This window comes from Lethenteron reissneri, chromosome 3 (genome assembly GCF_015708825.2).
Source record: "Lethenteron reissneri isolate LAM-NWPU_2019-01 chromosome 3, ASM1570882v1, whole genome shotgun sequence".
Lineage (NCBI taxonomy): Eukaryota > Metazoa > Chordata > Hyperoartia > Petromyzontiformes > Petromyzontidae > Lethenteron > Lethenteron reissneri.
The window spans coordinates 5409729-5431649 of NC_083781.1; the positions used below are offsets into that span (position 1 = coordinate 5409729).

At 44.0% G+C, this 21921-nt stretch overlaps 1 protein-coding gene across 1 annotated transcript in view; it reads right to left on the reverse strand.

Annotated features, from left to right (window-relative positions):
* Positions 1–21921, reverse strand: part of DNAH3 (dynein axonemal heavy chain 3) — a 122131-nt gene that overhangs the window by 77066 nt on the left and 23144 nt on the right. The window contains exons 16-27 of the mRNA XM_061556151.1: positions 20762–20885; positions 19927–20080; positions 13574–13718; positions 12674–12885; positions 11553–11644; positions 9908–10022; positions 8667–8783; positions 7727–7906; positions 6317–6453; positions 5549–5750; positions 4493–4585; positions 2671–2781 (exon numbers count right to left, since the gene is read on the reverse strand). Of these exons, the coding sequence (XP_061412135.1) occupies positions 2671–2781; positions 4493–4585; positions 5549–5750; positions 6317–6453; positions 7727–7906; positions 8667–8783; positions 9908–10022; positions 11553–11644; positions 12674–12885; positions 13574–13718; positions 19927–20080; positions 20762–20885 (1682 nt within the window). The remainder of the gene's footprint in view (positions 1–2670; positions 2782–4492; positions 4586–5548; positions 5751–6316; positions 6454–7726; positions 7907–8666; positions 8784–9907; positions 10023–11552; positions 11645–12673; positions 12886–13573; positions 13719–19926; positions 20081–20761; positions 20886–21921) is intronic.

Sequence of the window (21921 nt, forward strand, 5' to 3'; positions counted from 1 at the left end):
GTTGAACATGCTTACACAATCGTCGGGCATGATCACACAAACGGTAATTTGTATTCGAACGAGGGCCATTTGGTGACTTCAGAGAGAAGTGGCACATGTTGGTGCGTTAAGAAACTCTCGCAATGATTGAGAATGAAGGTCAGGAGACTGTCAGCTATCAACCCAGAAAATTGTCTGAAATGTTTGGTCGTATGTGCTGGATCATGGCCCTGCTTTATTTCCATATAAGACCAGAGAAACCTTAATCAAATTTATACATAATATGTTCATTGGATTAGCATGAAGATCGTTGTATAGTCCTTTATTTGAGTGCTTTGATGTCAAAGCACAAATATTACATCAATGCGCTAATGCATTTCAAAAGGGCTATGAGCCACTTAAGTAATCATCATCAGTCTATGTTGGTATAATTCCTTTAATCAGATCACAGAGCACTTACATTAAATCCCTTATATTGCATTGATCATGAGTAGGGTAAACTTAATGAAGCTCAGTATTACGATATTGCCAAGCTGTTTATATTAAAAGTTTGCCTTTATGTTATTTCAATGATATTTTTCCGATTATATATGAATAACAACATTCTGTAAAAGCATAAATTGAGACATTGTACAAGAGTAAATAACTTAATTAATAGTCACGCAACTATTTGCTACCCTTACAGTTCGACACATTGGTACGATTCAGGGTTCACGTTTCGATTCAAGGGTATATATACATCTTTTTTTTATTAAACACTGTGGCCAATATTAGCACCTCTGGTGGCTGCATGGAGTCCTGCGAATCAATGACATGCAATCTCTACGGTGCATACGAGACGCTCTTACGGACAGCAACGCGATTTCATGCGTGTATTGTGAGCTTAAGGGGGTAAACTTTTAACTGTGGAGTTGATCCTTCACTGGATGCCTCCTGGTTGAGAGACGCTCCGGTAATATATGCATTGTCTTTGAAACTGATTGGCCTACACCGGAGAGAGCCTTCTTTAGGGCCTAGTATCAGACCAGAGAACACCAAAAGGCGAACAGCACAAAGACCATGCACTGTGAGAGCATTTATAGCTTGAGGTGGTCTGCTACCAATTGGGACCATTTTGCCAGTATCAAAGTATGAAAAAATAAGAATAGGTTTTAGCCTTTTGTTTGCATGTTCACCACAGGTACGTGTGATTAATACAGACTTGGTTCCTTGAAAAAGGTTTCTATTTGGTGTTTGAACATCTTAACACCTGTTTTATGTCCAGAATGAATAAAACCTATTCTTATGTTTCCATGTTTTGATACGGGGGTGCACGCAACCCTCTGGGGGTGCGGTGCCTTTCTGGGGGTAGCGAGACATGGTCAGATTTTTTTTTAGACGGTAAATCGTCTAAAACACGAATTAAGCACAGAAACGTAGGTTCAAGTACTTTGTTTCATCAAACCCTATGCATTTTTTTCACATTACAGATTTTTTAAACGATTGACAAGCAAAGGGGTGCAAGGCTGCAGTGATGGTTAAGAACCATTGCCTTAAACTAATAACATTACCTCAGAGAACCAAACATCGCACCTCCTGCCTTTGCCATTCCTCAAAGAGACTGGCACAGCCTATCAATCGCATCAGAACATCTTCAGGCTGATGCACACATCGCCTTCGTGAATAGAAAATTCAGAATCATCAGAATGTTAAGTTAGACTGGAGGAGGAATCTGATGAGCTATGAAGCTCTTTTCCACAGATGTCCGGTAGGGGCAGGTCAGCAAGTTACAACAAAAATAAATCCACAAGCCACAGACTGTGGCCATGCAACTCAAACTATGGGCCATATTGTAAGCCCACATAGACACATAGAGATGCATAAAGGCTCACAGAGATACACAGAGACCCATAGAGACACATAGAAACCCATACATATACATTGAGACCCATAGACATACATCTTGATACATTAAAGACAAGCTACAGGAGTGCGATTGTGGCCTTGCAAACCCACACTATGGATCACAGTGAACCACTGTAGCCTGCGCTCCGTCAACTACACCAACTCTCTCCTGAAGCCCCTCTTGTCGTTGCGAGCAGACCTCGACATTCGCAATTCGCTCCTGAGCATTTTGCTGCCATCATTCGCAAGAATAGCCCTGGGGTCAGCTCGCATGCAGGTGCAAGGTGGATTGTTCCATTGCACAACTGTGAGGGATGACAGCTTGGGGGGGGCCTTCATCCAGCAGTGGATTGATCATGGCTTGCGATGATGATGACGATAAACAATAATACACTGAAATAACGTTGGTACACCGTATTCATTTTGTGAGGGCTTTCCACGTAACAAGCGGTGCAGAGAGAGACTGCTCTTGATGGAATGTGCTAAAACCCACCATTTAGAGACTCAATTATAGGGACGAAAAGGTCAGTGTAGTGTTGGCATCCTTACCACCGTAAATGCATTTTTAACAGTCCTATGGACAGAAGAGAAAAAAAAACTACTTCTCTACAAACGTAAAAAAAAAATCCCAAAAAGCGAAGTGAATAAATATCGAGTTTTAGTTGCTTAAATTAAGTCTACCTTGCTCGACTTTTCATTTCTCAATTATTTTGCGATGGCGATGGTGATACTGCTGCCATGAGACACATTGAAGAACACACTGGGGTGGCACTGGGACAGAAGCCGTGTGCTCTGCAGGAATCCTACCGTGAGAGTGCCCGTCCTGATGGCTTCAGACACCTCGCTGGTCCAGTAGATGGTCGAGCTGCAGATCACCACCTGCCCAGGCCAGTCCAGCACCCACTTCCTCCGTGGAACCTACAGGCACAGGCACAGGCACATTCAATTGTAATATATTGTCATAGTAATGATGTTTACTTGTAACGCGCTGCCAAACAGAATTCGCTTCACTCTCAAAAAGAGACGACTCGGAAGCACGGGCAACCACAGCCAAGCAGGAAGGCCGCCACGCGGTGAGCCCACGCCAACAATTGCCAAAGTTCTGCGGTCCTCTGTTCATAAAAATGTTATCAAGCAATGAATAAGCATTTACATGGAGGAGGAAACCGGAGCACCCAGAGAAAACCATGCAAGCGAGGGGGAAACACTCTATCCCGTACAGAGAGAAGACCACATTTGTAATGTACCGCCTTCTAGCGAGCCAGGGAATGGCTCCTCTTCGGCGCCCATGGGAAGGAAGTCTCGCAACATCTGTGTGCGATCCACTAACCCTCACCTACACAGTGCTGGTTTACAGGGGTGCGTCACCATCAGCCATTGTCTATTCACTGCTGGATGAAGGCTTCCCACTCCGTCGCCATCCCTCACAGTCCAGGGTGAGGGATGCCTTTCTCTCATGTGGCCGCCACTCCGTTACCAATCTCATCCATCGGCCATCATCCCATCTAGCAATCGCATCCTACCCAAGCCCATTTACTATCCTTCATTGTCAATTCAATGTCAAGGATTTGTGCTTGTTCCCTGATCCACGTGTCACTTTTTTTATCGCACATATGCTAAGCGTAATGCTAAGTGTACACCTCTCCATACTTGCTTGAGCACTTTTCAGCTTTTGTTCCATTTTCTCAATTGCTTTGCCAGTTACCTAATTAAAGTATGCATAAAAAGCCTCACCTCCCTTTATTATTTCGGTGTAATACCTCCAAACGACCGAGGAAGCACATCCATACATGAGTGGCCCTAAGGGGGAACTTTATCGTTCCAGCAACAGTAACACTTGTAGGGCACGGACACGATTGTTCATAACCAGCCTCTTCTTCTAGGCCCCCACCCCCCAATCCCCCCCTCCCTCCCCATTCACTGTTTTGTCTGCCCTTCCCATGTATACCCTCTCCTCTTGAGCAAACAATGGATTTTTCCCCCAATCCCTATACTCCCTTTGCCCACCTCCCTTGCCAGCTCCCCTCGCTCATTATTTCTATGGGATGTGGTCCCTTGTCCTATTCGTGACCCCCACGCTCAATCTCAACCACGTGCGCCACCCCCCCCCCCCCCAACGAACTCGACACATGCATGCACAACCACTGGCAAGTGACAACGAATTCAAATGCATGCAGCCAATTTTATTGCGCTGAAAAATCACATAGATATTGGGCAGTGATGTGGCCCAGCGGTAGCGCGTTATTGATGCAGAGGTCCATGGGTCAGATCGGGAATGCAGCTCTGCTTAATACCGTGCGCGTATTAGCCATAACATACACACCGGATGATTCACAGTGGACGTTAAAGATCGCATTACGCCATTCCAAAAGAGTAGGCCATTGTGTGTCGGCACCATAGTCCACATTTGAAAATGTACCCACAAAATAATCAATTGGAATTACTCATAGCAACATCACCCCTGACTGAGAAACAAACTGCGGTCTGTGCCTGTTACGTAAAACGGCCTTTCGCTATAATAATGGCGCCAACGCCAAATGCACTCTGATTTGATTTGATCTCGACAGAATGTAACCTAAGGACCATAAATTAATCATGAAGTGTAACGGAGCGATGCATCATGTCGAACCTGATTGTAGGCATTCACAGCCTCCTTGATGACGCTCCTGATGCTGCTCAGCATGATGGTTTCTACCTGGAGCAGCCACTTTTCCACCATCCCCTGTCACGTCCAAAATCAGAGAGCGACATGGGTGACAGTGGCAACCAATGCAGCCACCGAGACAAGTCCATGTGTATTTTTTCCACCAGCTAAGAAACCCAAAGGGACCAGGAGGAGACCCATTAACAAGAGTGACCTGGGTCACCAACATGACAAAAGTAGTAATAAACAAAACTATGCACAAGAACAGCAATAGCACAAAGCAATCAGAACAAAAACACAACTCAATCACTTGAGGAATGAAAACATGATTCAAGGTAAAAACTAAAGTTAAACAGTAAGTTCCCCGCACAAAAAATCAGCTTGGGTAGTTCACCCCCAGATTATCACAGCATAAAATACCAAACTTAGGAGGTCATGTGTTCGATTCCGACACTGACGCCTGTCTACTTGTATTCTTGGTTCTTTCAGTAAAGTCACGTAGAAGGGAAATAATAAAATAATAATAAAAAAACATAATTAAATAATTTTCACGACGTTTTGGCCACAACGCAAGCAGCCGTCCTCAGGTGAAGAACAGGTCTGTCGGAAAGACTTCAGCCGCTGTCTTTCCAACAGACCTGGCCGAAACGTCGTGAGAATTATTTTATTATGTTAAATTTTTATTATTTTATTATTTCCCTTCTACGTGACTTTACCGAAAGAACCAAGAAGATGAATCCCTGCAGTCACGAAAGCTTTACATCGAAAAATTGTCTATTTGTAGTTTGCATATTCTCCCTTTGGTCATGTGGATTATTCTCCGGGTCCTCTTTGATTAAGCTCTCCACATTCTTTTATTTTATTTTCTTCTCTCCCCCTGATGAAGACCGCTTGCGTTGCGATCGAGAACATCGTGGGATTTTTGCTTTCATTTTAATTTTATTTTATTTCTACGTTACTTTACCGAAAGAACCAAAGAATATGAATTCCTGCAGTCACGAAAGTGTTAAGTAAAAAAATGCGGGCAGAAGGACTGCAAACCTTAGCTTTGGCCGGATATATCTTCTTGTTGAAGGGCACGGTCTCGCGTTCGGAGCTGATCATGCCCGTGATCTCCATGTCTTCGGTGAACTCCAGCTTCGCGATGCCCTCAAAGCACTTCTTGAGGTGTGGCTGCACTCGCATGGGGTCCTTTGTCTCGGACAAGATCTCAAGAAGCTCATCGTTGGACAAGAAGAAGAACCTAGATGAGCGTTGCACAGATGGCGCGTCACAAGAGTTGACAACACTGCACCACTGTCGACGTTGCATGCAAGAGACAATTCTACTCTAGCACATGGCAATATGTTCAGGAGCCAAATGCCAATGTCGCGGTCTGCTTGCCATGAGAGGGCTTCAGGAGAAAGTTTGCACAAGACACGATGTTTCTTCTCACACAACTACACAGTGACTCATCGATGGCTTAGAAAGTGCTTCAAATTCAGAACTTGCAACGTTAATTTGTCAAGTGATATTTGCACGGGGGGGGGGCAACTCTGAACAGCCTGCAAGGCATGTTCATCGCATGGTAATCAAACAGCAATTTAAAAGTCTCACAGCTGGAAGTTGCAAAATTAAGCGAAAAAGACCAAAATATATTGTTCATGTAGTTATTGGTGACTCCACTGAGAACATTACATCGTTGCAGTTGAGAAATTGGTTTCATCATAAGTTGATTAGCCTCGATTCAAACCCAAGTTCTCAATGGTGCCAGCTCTTCGCTGTGACCACTGAACTACCCGACCAACCCACATTATTTACTACGTTTACCTTGGGAAGAAGAGGCGTTTCTTCTCCAGGTAGCTGTTGAGGCCCTTCTGGATGTCCTCCAGCAGAACGTTGGACTCCTGGAGGCGTTCGAGCATCCTGGGTTGACTGGTAGCCACAAGGACGCCAGTGTCCTTCAACTGTGGGTCACAATAATGTCGCACTGAACGCATGCATATATGTTGAACTTCTTCTGCACCGTACGTAGCCAATCGTGCTAATCGGAGGTACATATATACTTGGTCTGAGCTGATTGGCTACTCGACGAGCGCTTGCCTGATTGGCTAAGAAACGAGGCGTTTGAACCTGATTGGACAGCCAATTCGAAATGGAGAAACACGCCCCATTAATAATGATAGAGTTTGGTTTGAGAACCGTGCATCAGGGGTCGTGGCACTTTGTGGAAATATGGGATGAGAGTCCTGGAACATTCGAGAAGGTCGGGAAAAAGAGTTTGAAAGGCCCAGGGATGGGTATCTCGGGTAGTCCTCTGAAACAAGCTCCCCATGTGCACATGGTGTGTTTTTTGGCTTTGATAAACGACACCTTCCAGCACCTGCTTCGTCTGCAACTCCTTCACATATACATGGACTCACGCCCACTATAGCAGTGTTCTTCATTGCAAGGCCCGCGGGCCACTGGCGGCCCCTGGTGGCTTTTTGTGCAGCCCCCGACAATACACAAATGTGAAAACACCCCATCGCGCCATCAAACCCCAATGGTTTAAAATGTGTGGCGGCCCTTATTAATGATGTCTTATCGGCGAAAGTGGCACCACCTCTAAAAATTAGTGAAAAACACTGCACTGTAGGAATGAGAAAATGTCACCACTGACCCAGGGCTGTATAACACAAAAGATGAGCACCACCTCAGTACTCGTTTGAGCAGTGGTGAGTGACCATGCAGTGGCCATGCAACTCAACCTGCGGCTCGGGAGCGTGCGGCTCTTTAAGGACTGCTGCTTCTTGACGTCATTTATTAAGGACCCACCGTCTCTCGTATTCACCAAGTGCATTGAGGCTTTTGACATATTGTTTTTTTTACTGAATTCGGGAAAAAATGTCTCTTCTTGTTGTTTTCATTCCCAGCCTCGGGTCTATGACTACACCACTCTGCTTGCTGTAAAGGACTAGAGTTAATACAATACAATAAGTATTTCTTAAATTTTAATTTATTTTCTCTGTGATGATCATTTTATTGTTAGGTGTATTTTTTTCTCGCTATTTACATATACATTTTCTTCATTTTGGATTTGCTAAGTAGTGGGGTTATGTTTTTGTATCATCAGTGTGAGGGACAGGCTAATTGATGTGTGGCGTTATGGGATGCATTTGCATGAATGAGGCTCTACGAAATGAAATTATATTATTACTGTTAACAATACAAGACCGACGTCCCAGGGGAAAGTCTCACGGCGCCAGTCATGATGTCCCGCCAGTTGGCGTCGACGATGCCAAATTTCCGTCCCTCTTCTGGCATCTGAGCGATGATGTCCTCGGAGCTGAAGATGGGCTCCAGGTAGAGCCACGTGGCCTGGCACTTGAGCCAGTTGTCCAGGATGCTCTGCATGAGCACCAGCTTCTCCTCCCAATGCTGTTCAGATCGGCATGCAATGCGAGGCACGGTTTAATCAAACTGCCACCGACACGTGCGCACTGCCACTAGATTTCATGGTTGGAAATATGACGACAACAATATGAACTGAGATATTTTCCCAAGGCAAGCCTCACTGAGGCTCCAGAATCTTTCAAAATGTTCCAGTTTAGGAAGTGTGGGCAATTGCTTCTCCTGAATATTTTTGATAGGTAGCAGGAAAGCGGACAAACCCGATGGATATGCGGGAATGACACCGTCCGTCTTTCTGCGTGTCTCTGTCTCCTTGTCTGTCTCTGTCTTGTTCTCTCTGTCTTTCTTTATCCCTCTGCCTCTCCCTTTGTGGGTCTATCTGCTCTCTCTTTGTCTCATTGTCTTTGTCACTATCTATTTCTATCCCCTCCTCAGTGTGTCTCTCCATTTCCCTCTATCTCCATCGCCCTTTTTTCTTTCTCTATTTTCCTGTCTCTGTGTGTCCGTCATTGTCTCTTTCTTCGTCTCTTTCTGTCCGTCTCTGTCTCATCTCTTTCGGCTTCCCTCCCGTACACTGTGCTCATGGAGAGAGCTGCTGCTGCCACGTGACTATAGCATTCCACAGTGTTCAAAATATTCCGCTTAAGTTTTCTTTACACGGCCTTGATTCGGTTGAACATAAATACCCGAAAAGGAGCCAAAATTCACAGGCGAATCAAACATTCGGAACATCCCCGTACTTTTCACTCAAATTTTTAAGCCGAGGCCAAGTCGGCGGCACGCGTACCTTACACTCCGTCTCGATGGCTTTTATGAAGGGGGACCCTCGCATGGTCTGTGTCTTGATGATATGATCGTCCATGAGCACTTGAATATCATCCACAGCCGACAGAATGCTCAGCCCCTGTAAGAAGACGCAACACAACGTACATATCCCCAAATATGTATATCTCAACAATTTATCATTTCAACAAAACGTATGTATGTATGTTGAACTTCTTTTGCACCGTACGTAACCAACCGTGGTAATCGGAGGTACAGGGGAAGGACAACAAACTAAACACAAAAAGCAGTTCTAAAGAAATTAGTTTTCAATCTAGATTTAAAAGTGCATAGCTCCAGTGGCTTCCTAATAATACGAGAGTAAGTGCAGACTGCCCGTGTAAAAAAAAACAATCAACGAACATCACCAGTAGGCCGTTTCGCCTACTGTCATTGCAACATCATTTTTCTCCCGAACACTTTGTGGAAATTAAAATGTTTTGGCTATACGGACAGACTGGTCCCCCACTTATGGGAACGTAGAATTTCTGCCACTGGTTTAGAGCCATGAAGATGATCACTGCCAAATTCTCAACTGAGCAAGGAAAAGTTTATGCTTAATATGTTCTCGTCAATTTTCTTCCGTCTTATACATCCAGTACTTTAATCTTAATGTTTTCTGACATTATGTCATCGTGACATCAGAGTTATCAAGAGTTATTAAATATATGCATAGTGCAAAAAAACTATAATATATCGTTAACAAAGGTCGTGTTTTAGCAATTTGAATAATTGGATGCAACTGGGTGTATCTAATGCAGCGTTCTTGAGAAAACATCATGACCAGAGCTAAATAAAAGGGCATGATCGCCAACATCTTTAAGAAAAGACACAAGGCATATAGCGAGAGGGGGGTATGTGCATCAATGCAAACTCAATCACTCTGTTGGTAAGCATGCATCAAGTGAAAGCGTGTGAGTGAGCCATCCCTTCAGAGTGCCAGTTGCTGCATGTTCCACCAAATGAAAAAGCACTGTTCATCACCGACAGGTAATATTAATCTAGATTTGAAGTTTTCGTGACTGCAGGGATCCATACTCTTTGGTTCTTTCGGTAAAGTCACGCAGGTATAAAATAAAATATATTAAATCACGACGTTTCGGGCACAACACAAGCGTCCGTCATCAGGTAATATTAGCTCCGGACGGAGGTGAGCCATGCGGTCAAGTGGAGAACGAGCGCGTGAATGAACTGTGTGGTGCTCACCGTGTCCCTGTAGCTCGTGAAACTGAAGCTCGTTTCTTGCCATTCTGACTTCATCTTGGCCAGTGCCTTCTCCAGGGAATACTCCTTGCTGGCTGCCGCGCCAATCTCCTCCATCCTACAGAGAATAACAAAACAAATATTTGCATGCGATATAAAAATACAAAAACTAATATCACAGAAGTAGAAGTCGCTTATTGATGTATTTTGTTATTAATATTGCATGGTGAATCTCAGAGAACACGTCCTGCCAGAGGACAACCCAGAAATATTGGCTCCATGGCAATATCCTGGTTCATCGGTTGTTGTAAAGGCCTCTTCATCTCCTTGTTCTTCAGGTCCTGGTCATCTGCTCAGCAGCAACGATCGGTCTAAACGATGTCCCTCGGTCGGATGTCTGCCACCTACCAATTTCATGGCTGCATTCATCGGCAATTTCCCACGTTCTACATTTTCATGTCAATGCCTTTATTTTTCGAACCCAAATTATGGAAAAACATCTTCTGGATGTATAAATCACGTGGGTGTAAGTTTGTCTTCCTTGTCTGACTCTTAATCCGATGTGCATTTTGCCACTTTCAGGAAATGACTGAAGAGTTGATAAATAGGGAGACACAGTCCATGCACGATAAATATGACCACAACAAAAGCCATGTAGGCCGCAGCTGACAATGAATATGAACACTACCCAGTGTCTCATTAAACGCAGATGTAAATTATGACAATTATGACACTTGTTTACCCAGGAAAGCTTCATTGAGTCTCATGACTTTTTTGCAGTTGGGGTGATGATTGCTGAGTATATTCAAATTATTAGCATGGTTGGCCATGTACAGCGTGAAAGAAGTTCAACATACATACAATTAAGCAATGTGCGGGCAATGTTTCTAATTTCCCAAATTTGCACCATGATTCCGACACAATGTCGTACGCTTGCGAGTGACGTCGCAGAATCTTTTTGTTTGTAATGTATTTTTTTTTAGATATACGTTGACAAAAAACCCAGTACATGGCACAAACCATAATAAAAGGGGAAAGGGGGGTGGGTACAGAAATTTTGCAGACCGAAGCACCAACTAAATGCTCCTGGGTGGTGGGAAGGGGTGAAAGTTTGGCTCTCGTCGCAGCATCTTTAACGTCCACTCTGAAGCAGACGGCACGTATTCTTACGGTTAATATCCCCGTAGTTTAAAACAAGGGCGGCCGTGAGGTCAAGCTTATATAAGGGTGCAACGATTCTCCCCCCGTGGCAATTCGATGAATTGTCACAAATTCAGGGTAACTATTTAAAGCAGAAATTGACTTTGCATTTTTAGATTGTGGTGAATGTAGCGACCTCTAGATGCTGCAGACGTCACGTGAACTGACTGTATACACCATATATATAAACGAAGCAAAACGCATTCTTATAGAGGCAATTTGAGGCGTGAAATATCACCTTGATTAACAATTTCAACATTTGCAAGGGAAGCGATGGCCTCTACATCTGTCCTTTGACCTCTCGCCAGCAAGCCTTCAAGGCTTCACATGGCTTCAAAGTGCACCTAGCCAGGTACAAGAACTGTGTCGTTATATGTCGCCGCCACGTAGTGGCGAATGGCAGTCGTTGCTGTTGTTGTACTACGAGTGAGCGTTTTGTGGGGTTTACTTGTCGATGTATTTGGATAGTCCGTATTCCAACATGTTGGCAAGGGAGGTGTCCTCTCCGGGCTTCAGGTCGTATCCCACCAGTTCGCTGATCTGTCACGGGAAAAAGAACAACGGTAAATTACATTATCAACAACAGCCGAAGGTCTTATTTATCCAAAATAACGTAGGCAACAAAATAAAAAAATAAAACACTCTGGGGACATATATATAAGCTGCATGGATAGATAGACTACATTTATGGAAAATAATAATAATGATTGGATACATTTATACAAGAATGAGTCAAGCCAGAAGTGACTTTCTCATAATCCAGCGAATGTTCTAAAGGAGATGCAGGTGAAAGGCTGGATTATGCTTAGTAGCCTGAAATGACATGTGACAAACACCAGCACAGATAGGCAGACAAACAGATTGATGTAATCAGATAGCTCTAAATATTTTGCTTGTTTTACTAGAGAACACCTCACTGCATCCCATGACTCTCTTTCAGGAAGGTTCTGCCAAGTTTTCGTGGAAGGGGGAAAATTATTGCTCTATAGATTCCTATTGAGTCCATTTGTCGAAACATTTTCTTCAAATGTCGCAAATTGGAACCGTGACGTACTCCCATGTTAACACCAAACACAAAAGTTTGCCATAATTTAACGTAATAATAATTTACACGTCAAAAGCGCCTTTCACCCGGAGGTCATACGATGCTGTTCTGAGGAAAAAACCCCAAATTAAACCGAGCAAGCTCCCACCCACCAAACCAACCCCAAAATAAAACTACTAAATAAATACAAAGAGCAGTTAAAATAATGATGATGCTCGCTAGCACTTTAAACGTACAAAAGCAGGGGTAGGGAGCCTTCTCCTTACCGAGGGCCGAACAGAACTTTCAGACACCTTTGGCGGGCAACCACCCTTTGTCACACAGCTAAGTGACTGGTGTTGCCGCACGAGGCTCCCCGCAATGGGCGTCATTGTGCGGGCCGGTTCAAAGCGGTAGAAACTGGCGCGGTCGTAGCTCGTACGGAATGGAAGTCGCCGGACGCAGCGTTACCCAACGCGCACGACACTGTCGACCCCCATCGCCATCTACGAGCCAACTCGTCCCGTGAATACTGCTGCCCTGACCTGGTCCCAGTGGCGATCCTTCATGCCCGGGTTGCAGATGGTGCTCAGGATGGGCAGGTGAGGCTTGAACTTGTCTATGCGAGACTTGACGGCGTCGGCGATGCGCCGAGGGCCCGGCAGGTCCGCAAAGGTCTTGGTGAGCTTGTACATGTTCCTCCACATGGTGCCCACCTCGTCGACAAGCTCCTCCGCATTCAAGCCCTGGAAGGACCCTGCCGAGTTCAGCGGGAGCAACGGCTTCAATTTTACGGGCGGCTGAGAGGCTTAGCGGTTATTGACAGGCCATAATTGGGGTGAAGACGTGCAAGGTTTTTGCGGCTCAGACACCGTAACCGCACCATTATGATGTGCGCCAGTGTCATCAAAGATCCTGCACTCTCGTGTCGATGTTCAAGAGCCTGTGATATAAGTCTCAAGTGTAGACCTTTGAACTGCATAGATTTTCGCCGGTCGTGCTTTACAACCCTCCGTGGGAGCCGCGTTGGTGACATGTTGTCTCCCTCACCTGGTGAGCAGGAGGTCGTGGGTTCTGTCGCTACCCTGGCGCCCGTATGTTTGGAGTTTGCGTGCTCTCGCTCCCCCCGTGGTCACGTAGGTTTTTCTCCAGATCCTCCACATTTATAAACATGTGTTCGGATTACTGGGCTGCTACTATAAATTCCCACTCACATGATATAAGCCACTTCCATAAGCTATCATGTGTGGCCAGGCTGCCTCTGAAAAAGAGCTAATAGCTCAGTGGGCTTTACCTGGTAAAATAGAATTGTTTAGTTAGTTTAGATGTGTGTTTGTGTTGCTGTAACCACGTGTCGCCCATCATAGAAATGAAGGAGCTGGGAACAAGCTCCCACAGCGTGGGAGAGAAACGACGAACGCGAGGTACAACCTGTACATCGTTACCATGCATCCAGACGTCAGACTTGAGGTGGAAGTTGAGGGCGGTGGTCCAGAGCTGATCATAGGGCTGCTTGTTCGCCATGGTGGCCTGAAGAATGGGGAACTGACTTGCCTCCCACTCCAGCAGCTCCTCTTCCTTGTTAATGGCCTGAGGAGCAGAGCACACAGTGAGCCCTCATTATGCTGTAACCAAGCAAACAAATACACGTACTCAGCATCATCATCATCATCGTCGGCCATGGTCAATCCACTGCTGGATGAAGGCCTCCCCAAGGTGCCACCACCTCTCATGGTCCTGCGATTCCACACTCTTCCTTCCTCCTGCACATGAACCGATCTCATGGCTCCATCTCTACAGAGTGGACATCCAACCACTTGGATGCCCTCTCTCCTTTGGCCATCCATTATGTCACCAGTCTTGTCCATTTTCTATATTATCCATTCGAGTGACATGTCCTGCCCATGTCTAATCCACCTAGAGCACCTGCAGCTCCGATTAGCACGGTTGGCTATGTACGGTGCGAAATAAGTTCAACATACATACACATGGTGAGCCCTCATTACGCTGAAACCAAGCCACGAGGACACATATTCAGCATCATCGTCGGCCATGGTCAACCCACTGCTGGATGAAGGCCTCCTCAAGGTGCCACCACCGTTCACAATCCTGAGATATAATAATCCACATATACAGTGAGGGAAAAAAGTATTTGATCCCCTGCTGATTTTGTACGTTTGCCCACTGACAAAGAAATGATCAGTCTATAATTTTAATGGTAGGTTTATTTGAAAAGTGAGAGACAGAATAACAACAACAAAATCCAGAAAAACGCATGTCAAAAATGTTATAAATTGATTTGCATTCTAATGAGGGAAATAAGTATTTGATCCCCTCTCAATCAAAAAGATTTCTGGCTCCCAGGTGTCTTTTATACAGGTAACGAGCTGAGATTAGGAGCACACTCTTAAAGGGAGTGCTCCTAAACTCAGCGTATTGCCTGTATAAAAGACACCTGTTCACAGAAGAAATCAATCAATCAGATTCCAAACTCTCCACCATGGCCAAGACCAAAGAGCTCTCCAAGGATGTCAGGGACAATATTGTCGACCAACACAAGGCTCGAATGGGCTACAAGACCATCGCCAAGCAGCTTGGTGAGAAGGTGACAACAGTTGGTGCGATTATTCGCAAATGGAAGAAACACAAAAGAACTGTCAATCTCCCTCGGCTTGGGGCTCCATGCAAGATCTCACATCGTGGAGTTGCAATGATCATGAGAACGGTTAGGAATCAGCCCAAAACTATACAGGAGGATCTTGTCAATGATCTCAAGGCAGCTGGGACCATAGTCACCAAGAAAACAGTTGGTAACACACTACGCCGTGAAGGACTGAAATCCTGCAGCGCCCGCAAGGTCCCCCTGCTCAAGAAAGCACATATACATGCCCGTCTGAGGTTTGCCAATGAACATCTGAATGATTCAGAGGACAACTGGGTAAAGTGTTGTGGTCAGATGAGACCAAAATGGAGCTCTTTGGCATCAACTCAACTCGCCGTGTTTGGAGGAGGAGGAATGCTGCCTATGACCCCAAGAACACCATCCCCACCGTAAAACATGGAGGTGGAAACATTATGCTTTGGGGGTGTTTTTCTGCTAAGGGGACAGGACAACTTCACTGCATCAAAGGGACAATGGACGGTGCCATGTACCATCAAATCTTGGGTGAGAACCTCCTTCCCTCAGCCAGGGCATTGAAAATGGGTCGTGGATGGGTATTCCAGCATGACAATGACCCAAAACACACGGCCAAGGCAACAAAGGAGTGGCTCAAGAAGAAGCACATTAAGGTCCTGGAGTGGCCTAGCCAGTCTGCAGACCTTAATCCCATGGAAAATCTGTGGAGGGAGCTGAAGGTTCGAGTTGCCAAACGTCAGCCTCGAAACCTTAATGACTTGGAGAACTGCAAATAGGAATGGGACAAAATCCCTCCTGAGATGTGTGCAAACCTGGTGGCCAACTTCAAGAAACGTCTGACCTCTGTGATTGCCAACAAGGGTTTTGCCACCAAGTACCAAGTCATGTTTTTCAGAGGGGTCAAATACTTATTTCCCTCATTAAAATGCAAATCAATTTATAACATTTTTGACATGCGTTTTTTCTGGATTTTGTTGTTGTTATTCTGTCTCTCACTGTTCAAATAAACCTACCATTAAAATTATAGACTGATCATTTCTTTGTCAGTGGGCAAACGTACAAAATCAGCAGGGGATCAAATACTTTTTTCCCTCACTGTAACACCCGCACCTCCGGTTAGCATGGCTGGCTATATACGGTGCGAAAGAAGTTCAACTTCGCACTAATACACAAACTGGTTTCATCGCTTCGTCTCCTCGGTGGCCGTACTTGCCAACACGCTCCATTCCTCGGTCGACCAATCCAATCATGGAGGTATTTAACAAAACAGTCACTCGGGGTTGACCCTCATTATAAGTAAATTGGACTGAAGAGATGCTCATTGGCAGGCAATGTCACAATGGCATGATAATTTTCAATGCCATTTGTCTGGGTAATGAAGTTTGTAAAAAAAAGAAGAAAAGGTTAGGGCGTTTTCTAAATTGCACGTTGAATATAATTAAATGTTATTAGCAATCCAAATGGGTAGGGTCACTCAAGTCCAAGCGATGCCATGCTGAAATTAACCATTCGGCAGTGGTTATACTGAGCCAAATTAAGTAATTAGATTTCATTGCTGCGCAGACTGGTCTGTAATAGAACCACCACAGATGACTTGCATGCAGTGTGACTCACTTGATTGACCATAACAGGATGATGGGGATGTGTTGACCACAGGATGGGATTTCAACTTGTAACCTTACAATTGGAGGGTCAATATACGCCGCTCAGCAGCAGCTACATCACTTGCCGCTGATGTAAGCCGTGGCCAGGAATTAAACTCGGGTTGCAAGGTTCATAGCGTAAGTGTGCAAACCATTGCGCACATCATTAACAATAAATATCCCACAAGGATTCAAATAAAAAGGTAACGCTTCATGGGAGAAATGATAATTAAATTCAGCAAATTGTATGAAATCCCTTTCATTATGTAACCAGTAATGATGGCTATACAATGGCCAATAAGCAAAAAAAACTATTAAAATAAATTAAGTTTAACATGTAGGCTTTCGCGACCAGTATTATTATTCATAATAAAGGTGTTTGGGTTAGGTCGCGTAAGTATAAATGTGTCGCAACCCTCCACCACCCGATACGGACAATCAGTAAAAAATGTGTCACGTTAACAAAACGCCAATTAGTTATTTCTTCAGCCCACCGGTGTGTGAAGAAAAGTGAATCCACAACATTTAGAATTTGAGTACGACGTTTCGCTGGTAATTACATCCAGCATCTTTGGGCGATTTGCCAGAATAGTGAAGCCATCCACTGGCATTCCTCCAAAGGTGCAGAGATTCAAAGGTAATACCAAACGCAGTTAAAATAACACATCACGTAAAGTCTGTTAAAGCTACTTCAGCATTTGTTTCGTGCTGTGGTTGTCCCACCTGATGACGGACGCTTGTGTTGCGCCTGAAACGTCGCGATTTATTATTTTATTTCCATTATTATTTCTATTATTTTATTAGTTATTTTTATTATTTATTTTTTTACCTACGTGACTTTACCGAAAAAACCTAAGAGTATGAATCATTGCAGTCACGAAAGCTTCAAATCTAGAATCTGTTAAAGCTAACCAAATACTACACAAAGCTAGCGAATTATTATTGCTACAGAGAATACAGCACAACAGGAGTGAATTATCTCAAATTTCTGAGTCTCTGAAGCACTTGCATAACAGCAATAGGGTATCCATACATTATTGGAATATAATTGATACCATAACACAACAATCGGCTGATAATGTTTAAATCTAACTCAAACTAAGCAAATTAATAAATTATCCAGACTACATAGCAAACTAGTCCCAAATAATAACGAACAATTTTAAAACAAAATTGTAATGAACTTAACTAAAACTGATTTAACCAGCGACATGATATCCGTCCTTCTAAAGGCCTTAACTTTGCCGTTGCCCCACGCACGATTCCAGCAGATGAGATAATTGCCGAGGTGGAATCAGCGGTAAGACATCTTCCACATAATGAGGCAGAGAAGACTAGACACGAGGTTGCCAAAATAATTGAGAATAGCAAAGTACCAAAAATAAATATTAGCTTTGGCGAAGCAAAAGCCTTAAGAGAGCTTCGATTAAATAAATATACTCAAATTCTGGCAGCTGATAAAAGCCGAACTACTGTTATTATGTCACGAACATATTAATTATGATAATAAAATTCAAGATTTACTGGAGGAAGATACCTATATTAAAATTAAACGAGATCCAAATAATACTTTAGAATGCAATACTACTGCAATCATTTTTAAATTTCGATTTAAAGCTTTCGTGACTGCAGGGATTCATCTTCTTGGTTCACGTAGAAGAGAAATAATACAATAATAAAAATAAAACATAATAAAACACAATTCTCACTATGAGAATTGTATTTTATTATGTTTAATTGTTATTGTATTGTTTCCCTTCTACGTGATTGTACCGAAAGAACCAAGAAGATACTGCAATCATTGCAAATTCATTAATCCCCAAGAATGAGCAATACAAACTTAAGCCACGGGCCTCAAAGCCACCAAGATTGGGCTCCCAAAGATTCATAAAATCGGTATCCCATTACGACCCATAGTAAGTACAATAGGCTCTGCCACATATAAATCAGCAAAATATGTAACTAAACAAATATAGACCTACATCGGTAGGACATCTTAATTTGTAAGAAATTCAGAACATCTTGTGAATGTGATTCAAGATATTAAACTTAACCCTAATGATATTCTGGTGAGTTTTGATGTAATTTCTCTATTCACTAAGGTTCCAGTTAACGAGTCACTTAAATCACTTGATACACTGGTAAAGAAGACAGGTTTACCAGAAGATATTCCAAAACTAGCTGACCATTGTCTAAATAACTTATTTCTTATGGAGAGGCGATTTCTTCAAACAAAAGGAAGGAGCAGCAATGGGCTCTCCTTTATCTCCTGCTACAGCGAATCTGTACATGAAAAACTTTGAAACAAGAGCACTTGCCTCAAGTACATTAATACCATATTTTTGGTTTAGATATGTCGATGACACTTTGGTTGTCTGGCCACATGGTAAAGATACACTTAATGATTTTTTAAATCATCTCAATGCACAAAACCTGGCCATCCAGTTCACCATGGAAATGGAGGTGAACAACACACTCCCTTTCCTAGATATTTTGCTTTGATGCGGCCTAAATGGTAAAATCACACGCAGCGTTTACCGAAAGAAAACACACACTGATACCTATCTGAATCCATCGAAATTGAGAAAAATACAAATAATTTTAACCGCTCTGATAGCTAAAGGCTTAGCGCAGCCTGGAAGCGTATTACTAAGTAATACACAATACACATTACAATTCGTTATAAAGGAATCCCATACTAATTAACTGATTACTAATCTATTATATAATTACAATACCCCCCCTACCTCCGCCTCTGATCTCGAAACCTGATGGGGTTCAATGATGACGTCGTCCTGCACTATTTAAGACCTGGAGCAGGCTTCACTAGTCTGGCAAATCGCCCGAAGATGCTGGATGCAATTACCAGCGAAACGTCGTACTCAAATTCTAAACGTTGTAGATTAATTTGTCTTCACACACCGGTGGGCTGAAGAAGTAACGAATTGGCCTTTTGTTAACGTGACACATTTTTTACTGATTGGCCGTGTCGGGTGGTGGAGGGTTGCGACACATTTATACTTATGCGATCTTACCCAAAAGCCTTTATTAAAAAGAAATTCAACTTATAACGTGCAGAGTACTTTCTCACTCTTATACAGAAAGAATGACTCAGAAGTGCGAGGAACCACACACAAGCAAGAAGGCAGCCATGACGTGAGCCGGCACCAATAATTGCCCAAACTCTGCGGGCCTCTATATATTAAGGTGTTATCAGACAATTAATGAGTGTTTACATGTGGGAGGAAACCGGAGCACTTGGAAAAAAAATCCCCACACGTGCGAGGGGGAAACACTCTATCCCATACAGACGGAACGGATGGAGTCCACATATTTGCTGTACCGCATTCTCATGGCGAGTCAGGGCATAAGCGCCTCTTCGATGCCCACAGCAAGGGAGTTTCACAGCATTTGTGGGGTCATCCAACAAACCCTCGCCTCCACAGTGCTGGATTACCAGTGTGCCTAGCCATGACCGACGAAACAATTTCTTTGCGTTCCCGTGTCTAGCCATTACCGCCAGCTCTTCGGCGGCAGCGTTCAGGTGGGCCGCGAGCTCGCCGAGCTTCTCCACGTTATTCTTCATCTCCTCCAGGTTCATGGTCTCGCGTTTCTTGAAGGCGTCAACCTCCTTGCTGTAGAGATGCAGCTTCTTCTCGAACTCTCGGACCCTACCGGGAGACACGGTGAAAGGTTTCGTGGGTAGGGGGGGGCGGGGGGAGCATGGACAAAGATGAGATTTTACAATGGCGCCCCCCCCCCCCCCCCCAGCTCGTTTCACTCCGCAACCGACACATTTTTACAAAGGGCAATGAGGCCTCTATACAGAATCAGAATCTTTATTTATACTGGAGGAATCTGATGAGCTATGAAGTCCAATAGGGGCGAGTAAGAAAGTTACAAACAACAAACAATAGAAAAACTCAATAGGAGTGCAACGTAATGGAAAGGTAAGCAAATCACTAAAATTATAATAAATAACTTTTTATTTTACCAGGTAAAGCCTACTAAGCTATTCTTTAACTGAATTGCATTCATTATAATAATTATCTTATGTTTACGGAATTAATGTACTCCTGTATAGTGATGATGTTTTATTTACTGTATGTTTTTCGACTTTAGAACCAGTTATGAAATTGCGGACTAAACTAAACTTTTAATTTTATTAAGGTAAAGCCCACTGAGCCATATAGCTCTTTTTCAGAAGCTACCTGGCCACAGATGATAGCTCAACCAAGTGGCTTATCACGTGGCCATATAAAGCAGCCAAATACTACTAAACGCAAGGGCTGTAAATTATTCTCAATTATTGTTGTTGTTGACGTCACACAAGGCAGCGGATTGTCTCTTACTTTGCGCGGAGCTCGTCCTCGGCTTGCTCGCGTCGCGTCTGCAGTCGGGTGACGCTCGCCTCGAACACGGAGCGGATGTGGTCGGGCCAGTGGAACACCTGACCGTTCAGTTTGATATCCTCGGCTGTTGCACGACGGGAAGGAACCATTGTCATTTATATCCATTCATGAATCCCCCCCTCACAACCCACCCCCACTTCTCTCAAGAAGGGCTCACAAGCGATCCCATCACATCTACCCCTCTATTTGAGGAACGAAACAGGAGGATTTCTCCACAAATCTGGCTGTCGCCTGATGAAGCTAGTTGTAATTACTGGGGAAACGTCAAACTCAGATTGTAAACGTTGTGGCTTTGCTCTCCGACACACCGGACTGCTGTACTAATAATGAATTGGCACGTTCCGTTTACGTGACAAACCCTGTTACTAATTGGCTGTTTGGGTTGTGGTGGGTTTAACGATAAACTTACCGTATATATTTACGTGTTCTAAGCCCAAAAAAACCCTGTGTTATGGGACGGAACTGTCACACGCAGCAGAGAGCACGCCTCAATCGAAACTCCGTCATCATAAATTCACCGCCCGCCCCTCTTCCAAGTATAGCTTTGCAATAGGCCGATGTTCCGGCCTGCTGGCTCATTGTTGGAGCTCAAAGCATGTAATTGTAAGGTTGTAGATGTTGTAATGGGTTTACCCTCCAACACACAACCAGTGCGCTGAACTAGTAACGACTTGGCACGTTTTTGTATACGTGACAAACCTCAATAATTGGCTGCATCGGGTAATGGTGGATTAATGACACATTTTTATTTACGCGATCTAACGCAGAAAAACCTCTCTCAGCCCATCATCCCTCTGGGGTTTATACAATAGGTACAACTCTGTGGAGATATCAACGGTGGTTGTCCCGTGGATAAACTCGACCCTGCCATAGGAATGTTCAACATTGGCTCAGAGCTGCAAGCAGTAGATGAGCACCGATGGCTCAAAGCTTATTTGAGCAGGAAATCACTTAAGAGTGTTTCTTGAGCCCGATGTTAAAGCAGCACGAGTGGCTTAAGAACGGCATCACGGGTCAAGGGCGCGGAGTTTAGGTTTGTAAAGCTAAGCAAGAGGAGGCAATCACAACAACATTGCTCCGTCACAAGGGCATTCAGCTGC